The sequence below is a fragment of the Carex rostrata genome, chromosome 9 (assembly GCF_964058835.1).
Source record: "Carex rostrata chromosome 9, lpCarRost1.2, whole genome shotgun sequence".
Classification (NCBI taxonomy): Eukaryota; Viridiplantae; Streptophyta; class Magnoliopsida; order Poales; family Cyperaceae; genus Carex; species Carex rostrata.
Genome location: NC_135926.1, coordinates 2,356,429 through 2,379,646, shown reverse-complemented (window position 1 = coordinate 2,379,646; position 23,218 = coordinate 2,356,429). Strand labels below are relative to the sequence as shown.

Genomic DNA, 23,218 nt, shown 5'->3' with positions numbered 1-23,218 from the left:
GTGATGAATTTTTCGAATCTAAAAATACGAACGTTTTCTATTCGATTTTATCTTTTAAATAAGATCCATGAAGAAATACTTGTAAGCAATTTTAGAGTCATTTGTTTTTTTTTAAAGTAAAACTCATGAGCACTTTAAATTTTCAAGTTTTTAAATTTCAGTTTGCAACCATTAAAATTTTCAAGACTTTGTACATGAGGTTTATATGCTTTGTAAATGCAGTGTTATTGTTGAGGTTTATATGTTTTGAAATGTTATTGTTGATGTTTTAATTCTTTATACATGAGATTTATATGTTTTGTAAATGAGCTTTGTAAATGCAGTGTTATTGTTGAGGTTTATATGCTTTGAAATATTATTGTTGAGGTTTTAATTCTTTGTACATGAGGTTTATATATTTTATTCTAGAGATTTAAAGTGTTATTAATGAGGTTTATATGCTTGTAAATAGAGGTTTAAATTATTTTGAAGCAAAATTAATTATGACACAAATAAACTGAAAGTCACAAATATTTAAAGTGGTAAAAAAATTATGACACAAATATAACTCGAAAGTTATTCTTAATGGATCTCATTTGAAAGAGAAAATCGGATAAAAAAACATTCATATTTTTAGATTCGCAAAATTAATCACGAATCGTTGAGAAAATGATCAAAGAAAAAATTTAAAAAAAGTGGGTGAAATAAATCTTTTCATTTTTGGCTTGAAAACAAAAGTAGTTAGGAGTTAAAACTATACAGATTTAGAATTTTAATGCTTGCAGACAGATGTTTAAATGCTTGCGAGTAGCATTGTAAAATGTTATAAACAGAGCTTTAAATGTTTGGATATTAGCGCTGGAAATGGAAATTAGATAACATTGGAAGTTTTTTCTGTTAAACTATTTAGGGGACTGATGTGATTTTTACTACTACACAAGTAATAAATCCTAATTTACCCTCAATTCGGTTGCAAGTGTACAACCTTGTCAAGTAGTATTTAGGGATCGTCTCCACAGGGACAATTCGGAATATTAAACCTAACCTAACTAATTTAATTTAGTAAAAGGAAATAAAGGAATTTGTTTGTTTTCTATGATGGTTCGGTTTGTTCCTGATCAAATTGAATTAACTAAATTCTAGGTCTAAATGTGGTTTTAAAGCAAGAATGAGAAATTAGGGTCTATTAGGGTTCCTATCCACTAATGTCACGATTAATTGATTTATTAAGGTTGTTCTTATAAATATGAAGGCACAGTTTAATGTTATCGGTATAAAGTGATATTTCTATGTTAATACCGTCTTTAAATTAGTATAAATGTCACCTCTCGGTACTTGGTTACACTAACCCAAAGTTATTAAGTCTTTAACTGTCCCAATTGGTATAGAAAGTTATTCGTCACCTCTCGGTACTTGGTACAATTTTCTAACCTATCGGGTTAAGCCCGTATAAGATGAGCGTCGCCTCTCGGTATTTAGCCTATCAAATACTCTTTTCTTTATGGTCAGGACTAAATATTCAATTTCTCAATTGTAAATACCGAATCCTAGGGTTTCATGCAATTTCGCTTAAGTCATCACAAACAAGTAATATAAAGAAAAGATCATACCAAGGAACAAGTAAATATAATATAAAATCAACTAATCCATGACATAAGTTTCAAGTTCTAACCCTAATCAACCCTAGAAATAACCTTAGCCAACCATGGCTGCAGCACACAAGAAAATAAACAAGTAAAAGAGTTCTAAGAGAAAGAAATCAATGTAACCGCTCGAAGAATTCGCTATCTTCTTCTCCCTTCTTTTGTCTCTCCTTTTTCTCCTTATTCTCCTGTGCTTTTCTCTCTTTCTAATGTCTAAAATTCGTCCCTAAAACAGTTATCTCCTTCCAGAATTAAAAACAACTAATTATAGCAAAAATCGCTTCTGGAACTGTTTATTGCGGGCCGCAATAACTTCCATTGCGGGCCGCAATAATAATACAAATTTTTCTGTTCTGCAAATCGGCTCTGACTAGTTGGTTGCGGCCCGCAATAAAATAATTGCGGCCCGCAATAAAAGTGAAAATTCGCCAGATTTGTGCTTTCTTGCTCCAGATAGCTCGTCTTCCTTCGTTAAGCTCCAAGCACTTGATTGCCTACAAAATAACCACAACTAGGGCAGTAACTTGAACTTTTAAACATTTATAACCTAATTAAATTCTAATTTCAACAAAACTCGGTTTAATTTACACAACAAACCCTATGTTTCAACATATATCATTGTGGCTTATCAAATTCCCCCAAGCCTAGTCTTTGCTTGTCCCAAGCAAGTCTAAACCCTCACAGGGATTCCCGGGTTTTGTTTATGTATTTCAAACCAAGTTATCTAAACTATCCTAAAGACTTAAAAAATAAAATTGGTCAGTCAAAGCAATTTAGGGTTCAAACAATTAAATTCAAAGCATGAGTATGTCAAACAATTATGCGGGTTTCTTTCAATGATCTTCTTCACCTCACAAACGCACGTTTTGATTTTAATTAAGCAAGTTTATATCTATATGACACTTCAGAATTAGTTAATCCTAAATTTTTCTCCCCCATTGTACATGTGACAACCAATTCCAGAAAATCCTTTTAAAAATTTAATTTTTGTTAGGGGTGTAGACTGTGCCTGATGCTTTGACTTTTTTTTACTTGTGCATCCGTCTGTTTTTGGCTCACTCATTTTTCCACTCATTTTTATTTTATTATTATATATATATTTTTTTATTTTTTGTTTTATTTATTTATTTTTTTTTATATATATATATATATATTTTTTAATATGCGGATGTATCTGTCCTAAGGACTTCAATCCAACATAGCTCACTTTTTTCAGCCTACACCTTCGTTCAATTAAGTCCAATTAGAAAAGAATTTCTGAATCTCGCGCAAAGTTTCCTACGGGCACCAAGCCTTTCGGTAACTCTTGGCATTGCGCGTCTGAGACTTGATTTTCAACATGTAGAGAGGTTCTAATTTAAGATCACAGGTACTAAAGTGTCATAAAACATAAATTCACTAATTATTATGTCAACTTGCGCCATGTGGTTATACCATTGAAATCCCCACTTAGATTGTGACATTTTCTCAAAACATTCAAATTTAATTATTTTAACCCCTAAATAGCACAGAACCTACCATTAACTTAAACCTAAGGTAAACCTAAGATACAATTCCTACAATTTTACCCCCCCAAGCCTAAACATTGGCACCGACCCGGTGCAATAAAAAAAAAACTAATGAAAGGTAAAAAGAGGAGATAAAGAAACTCACAATGAAATCAGGCTGGTGGAGGTGGTGGAGGTGGCTGCGCAGTCCCCTGAGAAGAAGATGTACCAGTCGCTGATGGTGCTGGACGTGTAGGTCTGCGGCGCCGCGGTATCGGATCAGCAGAAACAAAGCCAGAGTCAGACATATGCCCATAGATGCGGTCCGTCCTATAGTAGGTGGCATGCTGCTGCTCAGCTATCTCATCCACCGTCCCTGCAAGGTCCGTGTACTGGACATGCATGCGCCCCATCTGATCGGTGAGCCGAGTCATGTCAGAGTGAGAAGTGCTGAACTGACCCGTCATGTAGGTCTGATGCTCAGTAAACTGCCCTCCTATGTGAGTACGGAGATCGGCAATCTGTCGATCGACAGAGTTGAACCGCTCATCCACATAGTCACGCAGCTTTGTGATGTTGGTGTTCATGGTCTGCATCAACTCGTACATTTGCTGCGGGGTCACTTGGTCAGCACCGGGAGCCCAAAATGGAGGAGGCTGAGGCTGCTCAGGTCCAGGGATCCCAAATGGATCAACAGCGGCTTGTGCGGCAGGTGGTCGAGCCATATCGAGGGGCAGAATCCAAGTGGAGGGATCTGTCCTATCAACCGGTATCCGGAGAGGCATGGGAATCTGCCGACCGCTAGAGAGGAAGAAGAAAGAGTTGCCGACGCGATTGAAGATGCCAGCCGTCTGAAGATATGCCATATCTATGAACTCGGTCTGCTTTTGGAGTTGATGGGCAAGGACTTTGAAAACTGGCCCTTCTGCAGGAATGACCCCATGGTAGATGGCAAGACGGGTCACAAAGCCCCCGCAGGAGATCATACCGCCCGGAGTGGCATTTGTCCTCACGTTCAGGAGATTGTCGATGAAGAAGCTGCCAACGTGGGGTAATTTCTCGGGATTGGTTAGGGCATGGATCATGGCATAGATGAAATACGACTCGCACTCGCCCAAGGTGCCCACTGTCTCTCCGCGTGCAAAGATGGTGAAGGAGAGAGCACGCTGGATGTAGCGAAACACCGGGTGGCTGATCTGACTCGCCTTGTATGTCCGCCTCGGACCACCAATCAGCTGGTAGGAGAATTCGTAGAAGCTGGAGTCCGGCTCCCAATCTGGCACCGTCACGGCATCAGCCCGGAGAGGAAACCCCAGGAGGTTGCTGAGTTCCTCAATCGTAATCTGGTACTCTGCACCATCCAAATAATACTGCAATAGAGTGTCATCTTCCATGTGCAGAGTAGACAGGAATTCATAGGTCAGGGTGCGGTACGCAGGAAATGGTTTGGTACAGTAGTCCCAGATACCAAGGGAAGACATGAGGAGATGAACCTCATCTAGAATGCCCAACTGCTGAAGGGTAGGTATGTGAACATACTTGGGCTGGACAACTTTTTTGGTCTTAAGAATTTGAAAGTTTTCTCGTGCTTTTGGATGCACAAATCTAAGACCATAATCAGTGTCTTTGTTTTCAGGCCACTGATCTTGAGGTAGAGTGGTCCAGTCAGGTTGGTCAGACATTTCAATATCATTAGACCCACTATTGGTACCGTCCCCTCTTCGATATTGTTTGGACCGTTTCGAGGGGATGAACTCATCCTCTGCTATTGCCTTACCCTTGCCCCTTGGTTTTGGTGGCATGATTGGTGTTCAATTGGTTCAATTCAATTACAATTCACAATCAATTCAATTACCAATTTGGTTCAATTCAAGCAATTGAAATTAAATAGAGTTAGAGATACAACCAAATGTGTGCAATCAAACCAATGTGAAGTGTAGATGCAATCGAGAAATCCAAACGCCGAGTCGACCCGCCAAATTCCGGAAAAATCAGCCTTGTAATGCCTTCTGTGAGCTTTATTGCGGGCCGCAATAAGTCTCTTTGCGGGCCGCAATAAGGTATGTTGAATGCTGGAGGCCTCTGTCTTCTTCGTTGCGGGCCGCAATAAACGGAATTGCAGGCCGCAATGGGTCTGCGTGAAACGGCGTTTTGCTGGCTGCTGTCTTGCGGGCCGCAATGAGTTGGTGTTGCGGGCCGCAATACTCGCGGTGGAGAGGCGGAAAGAAGTGGCGGCTGTTGATCGGTGGCGGCGGGTTGGATTTTGTAGTGAGAGAGAGATAGGGTTAGAGAGAGAGAGAGAAAAAGAGAGATGTAGAGATGAGATGGAAAGAGATGGAGAGGGAGAGAGATCGGGAGAGAGAAAGAGATTGAGAGAGAGAGTAGAGATGGGGAGGTGTAGAGAGAAAAAGGTAGAGAGAGAGAGTAAAGAGAAGAGAATGGGAGATCGGGAGAGAGAAAGAAGTGGGGGAAGGGGTCAGAGAGAGAGAGAGAGATTTGCGGAAAGGCCCCCCCTTTTATCACAAATTCGCGTCTGTTCGGCCTCCATTGCGGGCCGCAATAACTATCATTGCGGGCCGCAATGGACTCTTTTTGTTTTTTTGTTTTTTTTTTTTTTTTTTTGACTCTCTGACTGCTTGATTGCGGCCCGCAATAACTGGAATTGCGGACCGCAATTAACTCAATATTAAGACTTAACCTTCGGAAGTCTCTGACTGCTTGGTTGCGGCCCGCAATAAAATTATTGCGGCCCGCAAAGGAGCCTGAAATCTTCTGAAAAACCTAAATTAACCTATCTAAATGCAAATAAAATTTAAAAATACGAAATTTAAAATTGCAAAAAGGTAAATTGCTTGGGTTGCCTCCCAAGAAGCGCTCTTTTAGGGTCTCGAGCTCGACCATTCTCCTCTTTTAGTTCATTTGTGCATCGGTAAGGGAGATGTTAATCTTCCCTTCAACCGGTTCTCCATGATTGTACACCTTGAGCCGCTGGCCATTTACTTTAAATGCGCCAGTTCGTTCGCTCCAGATTTCTACCGCCCCATGTTCAAACACGCGTTTCACCTGAAATGGGCCACTCCATTTGGACTTGAGTTTGCCTGCAAAGAGTTTAAAACGTGAATTGAACAATAAAACATAATCACCGATTTTAAACTCCCTTCGTATGATGTGCTTGTCATGCCATTGTTTTGTCTTCTCCTTGTAGATTTTGGCATTCTCATACGCGTTGAGACAGATCTCCTCAAGTTCATGCAAGTCGAGGATGCGTTTTTGACCGGCTTGGTGCATGTCGAAATTGAGGGACTTGATAGCCCAGAATGCCCTATGCTCCAATTCGACTGGCAAATGGCATGGCTTACCATAGACAAGCTTAAAAGGGGTCATGCCAATTGGTGTCTTGTAGGCCGTGCGGTATGCCCAAAGTGCATCATCTAACCTCAGACTCCAGTCTTTTCGGGACAATCCTACAGCAGTTTGTAGGATGTGCTTTATCTCTCGGTTTGACACTTCAACTTGGCCACTTGTTTGCGGGTGGTACGGAGTTGCCACCTTGTGTTTAACTCCATACTTTTCCATTAAACTTTCAAAGGAGCGATTTATGAAGTGTGAGCCTCCATCACTAATCACCACCCGTGGAACACCAAATCTTGGGAAGATTATCTTTTGGAAGAGGCGTTTGACGGTCTTTGAATCGGCCCCTGGGCTTGGTATTGCTTCTACCCATTTGGAGACATAATCCACTGCTACAAGGATGTATTTGTTGTTGCATGAACTCGGAAATGGCCCCATGAAATCAATCCCCCACACATCGAACAATTCGACCTCGAGGATGCTTTGTTGAGGCATCTCATGTCGCTTGGTGATGCCTCCCAACCTTTGGCATTTGTCACAAGAGACAACAAATTGCCTTGTATCCTTAAAAAGAGTTGGCCAAAAGAAACCTGCTTGCAGGACCTTGGCGGCGGTCTTATTGGTTGAGGCATGTCCTCCATATGGTGATGAATGACAGTGGTGAAGAATTGATTGAACCTCATCCTGCGGAATGCAACGCCTATGAATCCCATCAACACCAAGCTTGAAGAGATATGGGTCATCCCAAAAGTAGTGCTTGGTATCCGCAAAGAATTTCTTCCGTTGTTGGTATGTGAGATAGGGTGGTAGAACTCCGCATGCAAGATAATTTGCAATATCCGCGAACCATGGGTATTCGATTTTACCCACTTGGTAGAGCTGCTCATCGGCAAAAGAGTCATCAATGGGTAAGTCTTCATTTGGTTCAGGTTTGATGCGCGAAAGGTGGTCAGCTACAAGGTTCTCGGTACCCTTCTTGTCTCTAATCTCCAAGTCGAACTCTTGGAGTAAGAGAATCCAACGAATGAGACGAGGTTTGGCATCCTTTTTCGTGAGGAGATAGCGAACCGCGGCATGATCCGTGTAGACTATCACCTTGGAACCAACTAGGTAAGGTCTAAACTTGTTGATGGCGAAGACCACCGCGAGTAGCTCCTTTTCGGTAGTGGTGTAGTTGACTTGAGCCTCATCTAGAACTTTGCTTGCATAGTAGATGGCGCACGGCTTTTTGTCAATTCGTTGCCCTAACACCGCTCCAATGGCGTAATCGCTCGCATCACACATAATCTCAAAAGATTCGTTCCAATTTGGTGGTTGCAGGATGGGAGCGGAGATCAATGCTTCCTTTAACTTATTAAAAGCATCTAGACACTCTTGGGTAAAATCAAATGGAGCATCTTTTAACAAAAGATTGGTCAAGGGCTTGGCAATTTTAGAAAAGTCCTTGATGAACCTTCTATAAAACCCAGCGTGTCCTAAAATACTTCTAACCCCTTTAACATTTGTTGGTGGAGGTAATTTTTCAATTACCTCAATCTTTGCACGGTCAACCTCTAAACCCTTAGCAGAAATCACATGACCTAAAACAACACCCTCTTGTACCATAAAATGACATTTCTCCCAATTCAAAACAAGGTTTACCTCTTCACATCTTTGTAGGACTTTAGATAGGTTTAACAAACATTTATCAAAAGTGGTACCATAAACCGAGAAGTCATCCATGAAAACTTCCATAGACTTCTCAATTAGGTCAGAAAATATACCCATCATAGCCCTTTGAAATGTTGCAGGTGCATTGCACAAACCAAAGGGCATCCTACGGTATGCAAAGGTACCGTATGGACAAGTGAAAGTGGTCTTTTCTTGGTCATCAGGGTGAATTGGTATTTGAAAGAATCCACTATAACCATCAAGATAACAAAAGAAAGAGTGCTTAGCTAACCGTTCAAGCAATTGATCAATGAAAGGAAGAGGGAAATGATCCTTGCGCGTGCCGGTGTTGAGCTTTCGATAATCGATGCACATGCGCCATCCCGTCACGAGTCTTGTTGCAATCGGTTCGCCATTCTCCCCTTCTATCACGGTTGTCCCTCCCTTCTTTGGCACCACATGGATTGGGCTCACCCATTTGCTGTCGGAGATTGAATAGATGATGCCGGCATCAAGAAGTTTCTGAATCTCCTTTCGCACCACCTCGCTAAGGTTCGGGTTCAATCTCCGCTGCCCTTCAATGGTCGGCTTGTGTCCTTCCTCCATGAGAATGCGGTGCATGCAGATGGAAGGGTTGATTCCTTTGAGGTCATCAATGGTGTATCCAATGGCCTTTCGGTGCATCCTCAAGATTTGTAGAAGTTGTGAGGTTTGGTCTTGGTTTAGGGATGCGTTGACAATAACGGGGTAGGTTTGGTTTGGACCGAGGTATTCGTATCGAAGGGTTGAAGGTAATGGCTTAAGTTCAACCTTGGGTGCGTCCTTCGAGGGTTCGGCAAAGTTGGGGAGAGTTTCGGTAGTTGAAACCTGAAGAATTGGGCTCAGAATAGGCTTTTTGTCAATCTGGGAAGGGTTATTGCGGGCCGCAATAACTTCTGGAATTTGCAAAGTCTCTGTCTGGATTGGTTGCGGGCCGCAATAAATTTTATTGCGGGCCGCAATAAGGTCCACAGAATTCGTTTGGTCAGATTTTTCGCACTCCTGATCCATCCAACATTCAAAGGAACCCTTCTCCAAGCTGTTTATGAGTTCCTCATCTATCAACCTGTCAAGAATCTCAACACTACAAACACTTTGATCATTAGATGGATATTTCATTGATCGTTTGATGTCAAATGTTAATTTTTCTTCACCAATGTTCATTGTAATAATTCCATCATGAACATAAATCACAGCTTTTGCCGTATTGAGAAATGGTCTACCCAACAAAAGTGGCGTATGGATATCCTCATCCATGTCTACCACAACAAAGTCGATTGGTACAAAGAATTTACCAATTTGAATTGGCAAGTCCTCTACCACCCCTAGGGGTAACTTGACCGATTGGTCGGCCAATTGGAGAGAAATTCTAGTTGGCTTAAGTTCCCCTACACCCAACCTATCATAAACCGACTTTGGCATAAGACTTACACTAGCCCCTAGATCACATAGTGCTCGTTTGAATTGGACATTTCCTATCGAACATGGTATGGAAAATTTATCCGGATCATCCAACTTTTTGGGCAATTCATTCATTACCATGGCACTACCATTTGAATCTAGGGACACCATTTGGACTTCTTCAAGTTTACGCCTATTTGAAAGGATATCCTTGAAAAATTTGGTGTAAACCGGCATTTGGGTCATTACCTCAGTCAATGGTAGGTTTACATGCAATTGTTTCAACAATTCAAGGAATTTAGCAAACTGCCTATCAGTTCTCTCATTCTTAAGCCTACCAGGAAAAGGTGCAAATTTATGAGGGGGTATGTAGAGAGGTACCTGTGCACTTACCTTTGGTGGCTCATCTTGAGATGGATTCGCTTGAATAGCAGGGTCGCTTGGTCCAATTGGTGTAACTTCCTTTGAGGCGGAGTCCTCGTGTGTGGAGATGTGCTCATCATTGGTTCTTGTCTCTTCACTTTGCGGCTGCTCATAGGCATGCTTTGGCATGGGTGGATCCTCATATTGCGCACCGCTGCGAAGCATGTGTCTAACCGCCTTGACATCCCTGGGATTGTTCTCAGGTTTTGGTGGAAGGGAACCCGGTTGGCGGGAGGATTGGGTAGCTTGTTGTGCAACTTGGTTTTCAAGCATTTTGTTTTGGGTTGCCAACATGTCTACCTTTTTGGTCAATTCATCGAATTTTTGATTTTGACTTGCCATGAAAGTCTCCATCATTAATTCGAGATTGGACTTTGGTGGTGCATTGGAGCCATACCCTTGGTTACCATAACCTTGATTTGGCCGATTAAAGTTTGAGTTACCTTGGGTTGATTGGTCATTTTGTCTCCACGAAAAGTTTGGGTGATTCCTCCAACCGGGATTGTAAGTATTGGAGTAAGGGTTGTTATTTGGTTTGAAATTGCCTTGGTTTATGGCATTAACTTCCTCATGACTAACCTCATTCCCTATACCACAATTTAGTGCTAAATGATCGGTCCCACCACAAATTGAACAAGGAAGAGAAGAAGGATAATTTACTGATTTTACGCTCATTTGATCAATCTTGCGATTTAAAGCGGCAATTTCTGCGGCCATGCTTGAATTCGAGTTCACCTCCTTCATTCCCCGTTGCAGGATGACCGGGGTCTCCCTAGGGTTGTGCCATTGGCTTTGGTTGAGAGCCATGTCATCAACCAACTTGTATCCGTCAACAGCCCCTTTGTTCATGAGACTACCTCCAGCGGCTGCGTCTAGCATACCCTTGTCTTGTGGCAGAAGACTGTTGTAGAAGATTTGCAACAGGTTCCATCCTTCAATTCCATGGTGAGGGCAGCACCTCTGCAGCTCTTGGAACCTCTCCCATGCTTCGCTCATGGTTTCATCCCCTCTTTCTCGGAAATTGTGGATTTGATGGCGCAAGGAGTTAGTTTTGGATGGTGGAAAGAACTTGTTGAGGAAAGCATTCGCCACCTTAGGCCAAGTGTTCATGTTCTCGGGCCGTTGTCCCCTTATCCACCCCTTAGCCTTATCTGCAAGAGAAAAAGTGAAAGCCATCACTTTAAGGTCATCAGGAGAAACAGTTTGTACCTTGATTGTACTGCAGATTTCTTCAAAGTTGGCTAAGTGTTGCGTGGCATCTTCATGAGGCAGACCATGGAAAAGATTTCGCTGCACCATGCTAACCCATGCAGGAGGAATTTGGTATTCCTCAGCATTGATAGTAGGTGCAGTGTACCCCAGGTGGATTTCCTCAGCCCTAGGCGCAGTAAAGTCCCTCAAAGGGCGGTTGGCATCGGCTGCTTCAAGATTTTCTCTCTCTTGGTTAGCTGCCCTCAACCGTTGGAGTTCATTTGCCATCCGATCCCTTTCTCTTTGGAGGTTTTGAAACCTAGCATCATCATTGCCGGACGACATGTCTAACCGGCGTGGATTCAAGGGAAAGAAAGGTCCCCTTGTCGGGTGCTTGTTTCTTCTCTGGTAAAAAAGATGAGTTGATCCTCTCCTCGAAAACCACTCTACCAAATCTGTGGCGTCCGGAGTAGGAGGTTCCTCTGCCAGATTTCAACCTAAATCAAAAGAGAAAGGAAATAAAAGAAAATTAAAAACAATTACTAACTAAATTACTTAGGTCCGAAATAATATTCACCGTTGTCCCCGGCAACGGCGCCAAAAACTTGATGTGATTTTTACTACTACACAAGTAATAAATCCTAATTTACCCTCAATTCGGTTGCAAGTGTACAACCTTGTCAAGTAGTATTTAGGGATCGTCTCCACAGGGACAATTCGGAATATTAAACCTAACCTAACTAATTTAATTTAGTAAAAGGAAATAAAGGAATTTGTTTGTTTTCTATGATGGTTCAGTTTGTTGCTAATCAAATTGAATTAACTAAATTCTAGGTCTAAATGTGGTTTTAAAGCAAGAATGAGAAATTAGGGTCTATTAGGGGTTCCTATCCACTAATGTCACGATTAATTGATTTATTAAGGTTGTTCTTATAAATATGAAGGCACAGTTTAATGTTATCGGTATAAAGTGATATTTCTATGTTAATACCGTCTTTAAATTAGTATAAATGTCACCTCTCGGTACTTGGTTACACTAACCCAAAGTTATTAAGTCTTTAACTGTCCCAATTGGTATAGAAAGTTATTCGTCACCTCTCGGTACTTGGTACAATTTTCTAACCTATCGGGTTAAGCCCGTATAAGATGAGCATCGCCTCTCGGTATTTAGCCTATCAAATACTCTTTTCTTTATGGTCAGGACTAAATATTCAATTTCTCAATTGTAAATACCGAATCCTAGGGTTTCATGCAATTTCGCTTAAGTCATCACAAACAAGTAATATAAAGAAAAGATCATACCAAGGAACAAGTAAATATAATATAAAATCAACTAATCCATGACATAAGTTTCAAGTTCTAACCCTAATCAACCCTAGAAATAACCTTAGCCAACCATGGCTGCAGCACACAAGAAAATAAACAAGTAAAAGAGTTCTAAGAGAAAGAAATCAATGTAACCGCTCGAAGAATTCGCTATCTTCTTCTCCTTTCTTTTGTCTCTCCTTTTTCTCCTTATTCTCCTGTGCTTTTCTCTCTTTCTAATGTCTAAAATTCGTCCCTAAAACAGTTATCTCCTTCCAGAATTAAAAACAACTAATTATAGCAAAAATCGCTTCTGGAACTGTTTATTGCGGGCCGCAATAACTTCCATTGCGGGCCGCAATAATAATACAAATTTTTCTGTTCTGCAAATCGGCTCTGACTAGTTGGTTGCGGCCCGCAATAAAATAATTGCGGCCCGCAATAAAAGTGAAAATTCGCCAGATTTGTGCTTTCTTGCTCCAGATAGCTCGTCTTCCTTCGTTAAGCTCCAAGCACTTGATTGCCTACAAAATAAACACAACTAGGGCAGTAACTTGAACTTTTAAACATTTATAACCTAATTAAATTCTAATTTCAACAAAACTCGGTTTAATTTACACAACAAACCCTATGTTTCAACATATATCATTGTGGCTTATCAGGGACACGCTCGGGGATTTTGTTTGGGGTACAATTATGAGGCTCCTATTTTTTATATATATTAAATTTATATATGATATCTTTTTTATTGGGAAAGGATCAAGGTTCTAAATAGCGCGCTATAGCAACTCTATAGCGCTGCTATAGCGTTTTTAGACCATAAAAGCTATGGCACTATTAGCGCTATTTGAGCATAGAGCTATTTTTTTAGTCAGCCCGCTATGACGCGATAAACGCTATTTAAACCTTTGGAAATGATACTTGATAAATATTAAATTACATATGATATTTTTTTTATACATATAACTATGTAATTTTTGTATTATTATGATTATATTGATTTATACAATATTTTTAATTTTAATTAAGTAATATAAGACAATTAATTTATTCGACATTTTATATTGTTTTTCAATTAGTAATTTATTTTTATAGAAAAGAATTAGTAATCTATGACAAAATTGAATTAAGCAACATCTTATATCATTTAATTTGATTAATGACTTATGATTTTAAAGTTTAAACTAATAGGATACACAATTATAATTTTTATTGTATTATATTACATACATATGATGTGTTAGTATATTTATTTATTTGTTATATTTTTAGATCAAATTATAGAAAATATCAATTTATTCGGTAATTTAATTCTCATTATTCGTTTTGGATATGATATAGATTAGGCCAAAATTTAACGGGTAAAGGTAGAATATGTGTAAGAATAATTCTATGCAGGTATAAATATGAAAATATTTCTGCTCAATCTGTACCGTAGTCATTGACACTGTTGAGCGTACTGAATATAAACTCATGTTATATTGAATGCATGTATGTAGTAAACGTTCATTAATTTTTTTTATTGAGGCAACAAAAGCTTTTTTTCGTTGACTTTCAAATTACTCGACAAAAATTGATCAATTAATTTTTGAATACATGCATTTTAATTGATATACCCTACGCAACAATTAAAACAACATTTATGATTTTAAATTGATCACTTTTATTAAGGATTTTCAGGTTGAACCTTCAAAATTGTAATTATCTAGAAGTATGTGTGATTTTACAAAGGTTACTCATTATTTGTACCAATAGACATGAAAGATGTTGTCTTGTGAGCATGGGATTTAAAAAAAAAACCACATTATGACTGGTTACGTCACGATATAACACGTATGCCGGTTACGTGTGGTGATTTACGTATTATATGTCCATCGCATGACATAATCATCTTTTAAAAATTAGCACAACAAGACACACAAACTGGTTTGATCACGGCACGTCATGTGATCATGCGGGCCACGCGTGATCAAGATCTATAGGTGAATTTTGAATAAACTAACTTAATTATATTATAAAAAAAATAGTTTTTATGTGATCAAATGTGATATATATGACCAATCACGATGTGAATAACATGTCGTGACTATTGATATGTCATGATCATCCCTCTAAATTTATCATAATACGTACCACACATAAAAATCTGATTTAATCATGATATGTTACGTACTAATTACAATCCTACTTGCAAGTCCATCTCAATTGCTACCGGATACGGGATAACACTTATTCTGCACATGCTATTGATTTTCTATTGATTTATCCTTTCAGGTCAAGAAAGCAGATAAGGATGATAAAATTGATAATCGGTGCAATATATATATATATATATATATATGTTGGGGGCAACTGAAGAATATAGCTATTGGCATGGGCACTGAAGTTGACTAGTAAATAATATTTATCCTCACAAATTTTATACTTGTTCCAGTTCATTAGTTGTCCGATCGAATGTCCTCACAAATTAATTCTAGTACATGGAAGCCCTAGCTACCTGTCAGTTCCATTTGGATCCCCTTAATACAAACAAATGCCTTTTTTGGTCCAATCCTAGCCTCCACTTTCTCATAAATGGCATAGCCGTAAACATTTTCAGGCAAAATAAGGCGCTTGATGCCATACATGCATGATGATCGATGTCGAGCGAGGAGCTCAAAACAATGGTTTCCTTATGTTTATTCACCATGCAATATATGCTTGTATTCCATCAAAAGTGAACTTTATGTGGTAGATAATTTTGTTTATTTTCTAACGTACTGACATGTTGTAGCTTAAGCTTATGTAAATTAGAGTGTGTCATGTTCTGGTTCTTTCTGTAATTTTCTAGCACTGAAATTATAATTTTATGAGGGAAGGGCATGCACTCTCTCTCTTTTTATTTAAATGTTGGCAAGAGCTGCCAAACTAATTTAGTAATTTATTAATGAAGGTAATCAAAGAAATAAAGCTGCTCACAAAATTTTAATTCAGTCAACCACTAATCAATACAATCTCTGAATCCTTTTCACCATTTCCTTAATTTTATACAAAACCCGAGCACTATATCCTAAGCTCCCTCTATTGAGACATTAGATAACATAATTTAGAAACATTTAAAGTACCCACCACCAACATCTTTCCTGCTAAATCAGATAAAACAACCTTAAAGTAAATCATGATCGCCTTTGTTTTGCCCAAACCACATTGCTTTTCAGAATATAACCATCACAATTGAAGCGCGGAACAACTGCAGTTGATTCAATGTACTGTGGACAGGTACCATCACTTGTCCGACCAGCAAGGTGATCCCTAACTGCTTGCTGTGACCCAAAGATCCTGTGACATATTTTGCACTCATACATGGTCGTTTTCAAGTCAGTAAGCGAAACATCAGCCTCAGGTCCTGGTTTGGCTGCTTGCTCGATCTGTTTCTTCTCTTCAGATTTACGTGCAGCTTCTTCAGCTCCAGATTCAGGAATGCCAATTTTCAGGGAATCTGGCATCTTGTTCAGATCTATTTCAAAACCATCAACAACTTTCACTCTGGATTGGGGGGTGAGATCCTCCAGTTCTTCACCGTTATCCGCAAGTGCAATTTCTTCTTCCAATTTTGATTCGGGGGTGAGATCCTCCGGTTCTTCATTTCCATAATAAGCGGACTCCATCTTCCTCTTATGACAAGGACCATTCCACCTCATATGCCCACCGAGAACCCGAAAACTAGTAAAAGATTTCCCACAAACCTTACAATAATACTTCTTTTCTTCTTTTGGCGCTTCCATCATCTCTTTCTCTCTTTCCGTTAGCCTGGTTTTTTTACAAAAAAGAACAAGAAAGGATGCAAGATCATCATTTTGTTTGTTGGTTGGAAAGCTGAGGAAAACAGAGAACGATTATCAACAGAGTAAAAGAAGAGAAAAGATCTTACAAGTAGCTATGGAGGAGAGGAGGTTGAGAGAGAGAGAGAGGAGCTCCTGGTCTTTCTTTGTTTCTTGAAACCTTGGCGCTGGTTTTTTAACTTCCAAAACAAAACGCTGTAGTTTTTTAGGAGAAAACAAGCCGTGCATGTTCGTTAGTGGAAAAGCGGATCCATATCTACCTGACTCAACACAATTAAAACGGACGGCCCAGATTTAATCTCAGCGGTGCCGATTTGGAACGACGCAGGGGACAGTATTAGTTGTGCTTTGAGATTCGTGCCAAGTTAAAGCACGGATCCTTGACCGTCCGTTTAAATTGTACTCACTCAGGTAGTGAATTCGTGGAAAGCTGACACATCACACAGGTACCCCAAAAATTTATGTACATCTCTTATCCCTAATTCATAATTAATGAGCAATAGGCCTACGGGCCATGTAAGAACCAAAAAAAAAAAAAAAATTAATGAGCAATTCATTCATGGGCCTGCTTTGTTAGCTTTAAACCTTGCCAAGGAGATTTTAATTTGACACGCCCTTGTATAACTGAAACAATAACTATAATTTTATTTTTTTAATTTAAGTAATATTTTTTACATGCATGAACCAGGGTCAAACATATACTAGAATCTCTTATGATATTCATTTTTATTCAGCCTAACTTAAACTAATGTGTCTGATCCAAATATATATTTATTTTGAAACTAATTTCTTAACACTGCTTTAAACAATTGACTAGTTTTAGAGGTAGAACTCTATCGAGAATTCGAGATGTCCACTTCGGCCTAATTCGAGCTCGACTTAAATACTGTCTCTACAAGGGCTCTAGTAATTAGTTTTTTCATGTACTCGTCTATTAACGGAGAACTAATACTTACCAGAATAATAATTTTAAGCATAAAGTATAAAATAAAATAAAAAAATGTATAAATTTTGGCAATAACAAGTAGCCACGTTTACTGTTTAGATTCCTACATAGTTTCGGTAGTACAACACAGTGTGATCCACTTAAAATACCACCTTAAACCATAACTTATGTATCAAAAAGTCTCCAATGGGAAATTTAAACAAAGACGAGATTAGTATACAGAACAGGTACATATCCACAAAGATTACACATCAAAATCTATCCTCCAAAAAGGGAACCCAACAAAAAAACCTAATCATTTATCGCCCGATCCCTTCCCAAACACTTTTTCAATAACATCAAAGGTCGGCAACAGCTCGTCCTTTTTGGCAAGCTCATATCCAATGTCCCATGCCAATTGATTATGTTGCACCTCGAATGACGTGCATGAATCCTCCTGTATATCTAACCCTAACCCTAGCACCCTTGACCCATCGGTTTTTTCTGGTAACACGTCCTCTTTCTCATCTCCAGTCTCCTCTACCTCTTCAACCACATCTGAACCTTATCCTATATCATCTCCTTGACATGTGACATTGCTGGGTTGGTCGACCGATGACTCGAAACCTGATCCATCTTCTTCTACTTCTTCTTGTTCTTCTTCGTGTTCATCATCTTTTTCCATGTCTATTTCATCATCAGATTCACACCTCTCCTTTGAGGCTTCCCACTTGTCATCATCACTGTTAATGTACAATGGGTCAGATCGATTCTGACCCGCTCGTTTCCTTAACATATACACATTAAAATAATAGCTCACGAAGTCGCACTTGCATTTTTCTGGAAAAGCAAGAGGCGGGACATCCCAAAAAAATTTCATGAAAGAAGCAGGGTTGGATCGTACAACTTCAGCAAACAGCTCCTCATCTTGTGGATCCCACGTTAAGGCCACTTCCTCCCCCATATCCCCAAACCCTAACTGAATGAACTTCTCCATCCCTAGTTTCTTCTTCATATTCTCTCTCATCTCAATTATATGCTGCTTGATGCATCTGATAGACCCCATATCCATACAATCACATTCTTTACCATCCAATACCAAGTCCAGATCAGGATTTGGTAAAAGGCATGCTTTGATCCATTTATCAGAATCATCTTCTTTTGATACTTTGGCATTGAGCTCTGTATGTCAGCTTGATAGTTTGGGCCTACTGGGACAGCCTTGCGAGGGGCACATTCGTAAATAGGGAACAAAGACTCTTCTCTTGAATTAAATTGTGATGCTTTTTCATTAATATCAGGATATACAGGTAGGGAGTCTAGTGTTTCCACCCTAGACGGTTGGCATGTGAACCAAGGCAATCTCGAATCGGAATTGTAGGGGCCATAAACAAGTACATTAGGTGCAACTAAAAAAAAGAGAGGGTTTTTTATTATATAAATTTAGAAAATTAATATTATTGGTTGTCACTAGTAACATGCACAACATTTGTCAGGGCAGGCAGAAGAGGTTGGTAGAGTTCTGGACCGAGAGATTATTCTCGACATAAATGTAAAATACATATGTACATATAGTAACAGATTTCACAGATTTCTCCTCTCAGTACCAGCCTAGAGAAAACTACAATTTAGAGACTGGCTTACAGCCAAATTGGCACCCACACTAGCTCAACATGTTGCAGTATATTACTGAACCAGTGTGTTTCTGGTATATATTTGTACTTAATATTGCTAATAACGAGACATTACGAGATTAAACATGTACTATGAATACTGTGCATACCTACTTCCAAGTGTACTGACCCACAATGACCAACATATAGCTATGTACTTTAAATTACATGTGAACAGAGGAAAAAAGAACCTGAGGAAAATGGATCTTCAGAGGAAACCAAGTCTTGTTTCGGCCACTTGTTTGTAACTTGGAATGAAACATTGTCAGGACCAAGCCTCTTAAAAAACTCTGAAGAAACATAAATATGCTTTAATTATTTTTCCCCTTAGACTTGAAAATATTCTTTTATGTCTTTTTTTTTTCTCCTTTCGAAATACCTGATTCAGACTTCTCCGGAAATGTTTCAGGTGAGACAATCCTATGTCCCATTTCCCACCTATTAAGAGTGAGAAAATTTGTAATTAGAAAGATGTACTTATGATTAGAAGAATAAAAATAGCATTAGTCAGCCTTAACTATTGGAGATTAGGAGTATGCCAGTGATAAAATTTGACTGTTAATAGTTGGTACATAATCCAAAAAGAGATACAGCATATCAATCAGGAAACATATTATAGCTATAGAACACAATACAAGATCCAACGGAGCATGGGGCCCACCCCCAATTATATTGTCTGTCAAGTATTTTGCTTCAAAATTAGGACCTTTCTACCATAGCAAGCAACAACCCACTGTTGCTACCATGGTTTGGAAAATCAATTGGCAGTCCACGACTCGATTATTGGTCAATTTTACAAACCAACTGGCCGCGTTTTTGGGAGACAAAACCCTTGAATCGAAAGAGACACCCTCCGAGTTACGCCGATTCTTCCTTCTAGTTTCTTCAGATTTGGGTCTTCACCGATTATTCTAAGCGGATCGGATGTGATCAATGATCGGAAGATATTTTTGGGGGTAGCGGGAACTAGGTTTCGATAATTGGGAGCAAGAAGATGGATCTGTCGGGATGGATGCGATGCTTACTGAACATGCTGCCGAGAGAGAGAAAAATAATTTTCTTGGGCTTTTCAGAGTTCTGTTGGGCTAGTTATTACTTCATTTTAGTTTCATTTAATTGGGATATTACTTCTCTTGTTGGGCCTATATTTTCTGTTTTAAACTATTTGCTAGTATTTGAAAACTGACAACAATTCGTTGAAAAAATATATCAGAATTTGCAGGATAGACAATAAATTACTTATATGAATTTAATATATAAATCGTATTTATGCTGTGCAAAACTTACTTTATAATGAATAGTGAAATATTGAAAATTCGAACCATCTAAATAACTTTTGGTACTTTTCTTGTATTTTGTTCATATTGATGTGATGTAATTACTTTTTTAAACTTTGATTGTATTAAACTAGTGTCTTATATGAATTAAATCTTATGTCTTAACATAATTTTCAACAAACATTTTCCTATATTTCTTAGCACAAAAATAAAGGTGGGGGGGGGGGGGGGGGGATCGAGTTTCCAATATGACTAGATTCATTCTCAGAGGCAGACCCACGTGACACAGGGAGGGAAGTCCTCACCCCCTCGGATTTTTAGTTTTAATGGAGATTTATTGATCTGATCAACTTTGTTCTCCTCTGAATTCGTTCACTCTTTGGGGATTTCTAATTTATAATTCGGGTTAAATTTAAGGTTAAAATTAAAATAAAATTCTTGAATTAAAATTGGTAATTTAAGTTAGAGCATCTTAAATTACAAGTAAGAGCATTGAAATGTATAAGATAAAACATTATTTATATCGAGTATCAAATTAGTTAATGGATTTAAATCCAATTAACTATTTAATTTCGATTCGTTCTTTATTTCTCTCTGAAAAAATTTGTGAATCCATCCCGACCCATTCTTTTTGAATCATCTGATTTGTTTTCATAGACATGTTGATTTTGGTTCATATTACTAGTTTTAGAATAAGTCCGGAGATATTGATAGACACCATTTTGATTCAGAGATATTAATTGATATTTTCAGTGTTTTAAAATGCTTGGATATGCAGCCGCATATGCGTATGTAGTCCGTTATTGTATAAAAATGACTATTTAGACCGCATATGCAGTTTAGGCTAAAAACATATTCAAAAACATTCCAAATCCATTACTAGATCCATTATTTGAGTCTGCATACTAAAAAAGATCCAGAACCCATTATTTGAGTCCGGATCCGTTAAAATGCCAACGCCTCCTAACTTGTTTTATTGCACTTTAGCGCTTTGATGATATGTATTGTGAAATTATGGGACTAGACGAGGGAGTTACAACATGGTTGGATGGCTAAGCTGCTAGCTGGAGGAGCTAGGCTGTTGTTGGACTTTGTTAAATAGAGTACTGTTGAATTTTGCTGGATGGATGGACCGCTGGTCTGTGGCAATAAATGGAGCGCTGAGCTGCTGTTGTTAATGTACACAAAAGAATGATGCTCCATTTATTGCTCAAGCCACGATCTTTATTGGGCTGCTGTTGTTATAAATATATGAATGTTTTTACTTTATTAGCTATCTATTAATTAGCTTTAAACTAAAATATAGAGTGTTGTTGTATGTTTTTTTTTATTTTAAAATCCGCATATATAAGTCTGCATTAAAATCTATATATGCAGCTACATATTGCATATATATGAAATATGTAGTGGATTTATGCATATCGCATCAAAAACACATTCAAAAACACTGGATATTTTAGATATATCTCATCTCAGCGCCTTCATATTGATCGGTGATAGCATAAATCTAAAAGCATTTACATCTCAGCAATTCAAATGAGTTTCTAGAATAGGATTAGCAGTTCTCAGATTGCATTTGATACTAGTATAGGGCGCACACGGTTCTGATCAAACCGCATGCAATTCTAATTGGAGTTAGAAACCATAATTGACAGGTATGTGTATTTGGATGCGGTTGGTGACATCACCGTATGCGTTTGCTCTATTTACTAGAAACTTGATTAAACGAGTAATAATGATAGATTGTCTTACCCCCTAGAAGTCCATCTTCTACACACAAAACATCTATTGCATTGTTTTAATTGAACCTACAACCAAACCAACTAAACAACCCAACAACTCAACCAAACCAATTATACAACCTAAAAGAACCGAAAACCTAGACTTGATTGGTGATTAGATCTCTTAATACACTATCCCTGTGGATCGACACCCCGATCTATACTATACGATAGATTCATACGCTTGTGGATCGATTGTAAAGTAGATAATTAGGGTTATAAATATTATTAGCTCTGATTTTAACCCGTATCCGAGGTGCCCTTTAGTGAATTATTTGACGATTCTATCCAGATCATATTACTTGTTATGCACCCTTTCGGCAATTTTGTAATGGATGGCTAAGTCTTGAAGAGAAAGCAGAACACCCACTTTGGATAAATTTTTGAGTCTTGTACATTCAAAATCTGAAGACATGTCCTCATGAAAGTTGTAAATTTCGTTGTCTAGGTTCCAACGCAACTTGAATCACCTCAATCATAGTTTGGATGACCGATCTATGGCCGAAATACGAAATGTTGTCAGGATTGTAACATGTCCGTATTAGGGTCGTACTGGCCAGTACGGTCCATATTTGGAGTTGATGCTGTGAGCGGTTATGACACCTTTTCAATGCCAAACTGTCCAAAACTTATCCAGAACTTGAGGAGCAAGTATAGAGGCATCCCTAGGCATGTGGAGAGTCTATATATACAAACTTAGTACGGGTTAATTATTCAGGTAGAAGTCGGGTTCATGGGTCCCACTTGTTCATCATTTACTATTTATATTTTCTATGTTATTTTAATTATGTTAGAGTTTCCAAGAATTATTTATAACTTCTAAGTTCATTATGTGGTGTTAGTTTATAAGTTAGACTTTTTAGTGTTTCTAAGTTATTTATTATAATGGTTGCACTATAAAAGGGATGGCACGTCACATTCTTGAGGGGAGTTAACTTTGATATCAATATATTTTTCTGAGAGAGATTTATTCTCGCTTTTGCTATTTAGCACTCTTTATTTCTAATTCCACTTAATTGTTTTTGAGATCGTGACTAGCAGAGTTTGAGATTCGGGACTCAGATTGCATCACGGACCTTAAGGTACCTTTACCCCTTTCTTTAGCTCCTTTAACTTCTATTCATGAATTAAGACAACTGAACATTGGTTCTTTAGCGCTCCTTGAGCTCTTAATTCTTCACTCTTAATTTCTTATTGTCGAACGACCCTAGTTGCTTTGGAATTTGAGCTTTGAGATTTGTGCAAAGTTAATAAAATGGTCCAGATCCACCA

At 38.6% G+C, this 23,218-nt stretch overlaps 2 protein-coding genes across 3 annotated transcripts; both read right to left on the bottom strand.

Annotated features, from left to right (window-relative positions):
- Positions 1-17,295: 17,295 nt before the first annotated feature.
- On the bottom strand, positions 17,296-19,913 carry LOC144559168 (uncharacterized). 2 transcript variants are annotated; one of them, XM_078308150.1, is made up of 4 exons: positions 19,595-19,913; positions 19,268-19,326; positions 19,080-19,178; positions 17,296-18,624 (listed from the first exon to the last, which is right to left on the bottom strand). In XM_078308150.1, exons 1-4 carry the CDS (start codon positions 19,603-19,605, stop codon positions 18,248-18,250), a joined length of 546 nt encoding a protein of 181 aa, XP_078164276.1. In that variant the 5' UTR covers positions 19,606-19,913; the 3' UTR covers positions 17,296-18,247. The 2 variants fall into 2 exon arrangements, with proteins under 2 accessions (XP_078164276.1, XP_078164277.1); XM_078308151.1 differs by having other exon boundaries at positions 19,739-19,912.
- On the bottom strand, positions 17,532-18,212 carry LOC144559359 (uncharacterized). Its single transcript, XM_078308377.1, has 2 exons — positions 17,843-18,212; positions 17,532-17,761 (listed from the first exon to the last, which is right to left on the bottom strand). Exons 1-2 carry the CDS (start codon positions 18,210-18,212, stop codon positions 17,532-17,534), a joined length of 600 nt encoding a protein of 199 aa, XP_078164503.1.
- Positions 19,914-23,218: the final 3,305 nt, after the last annotated feature.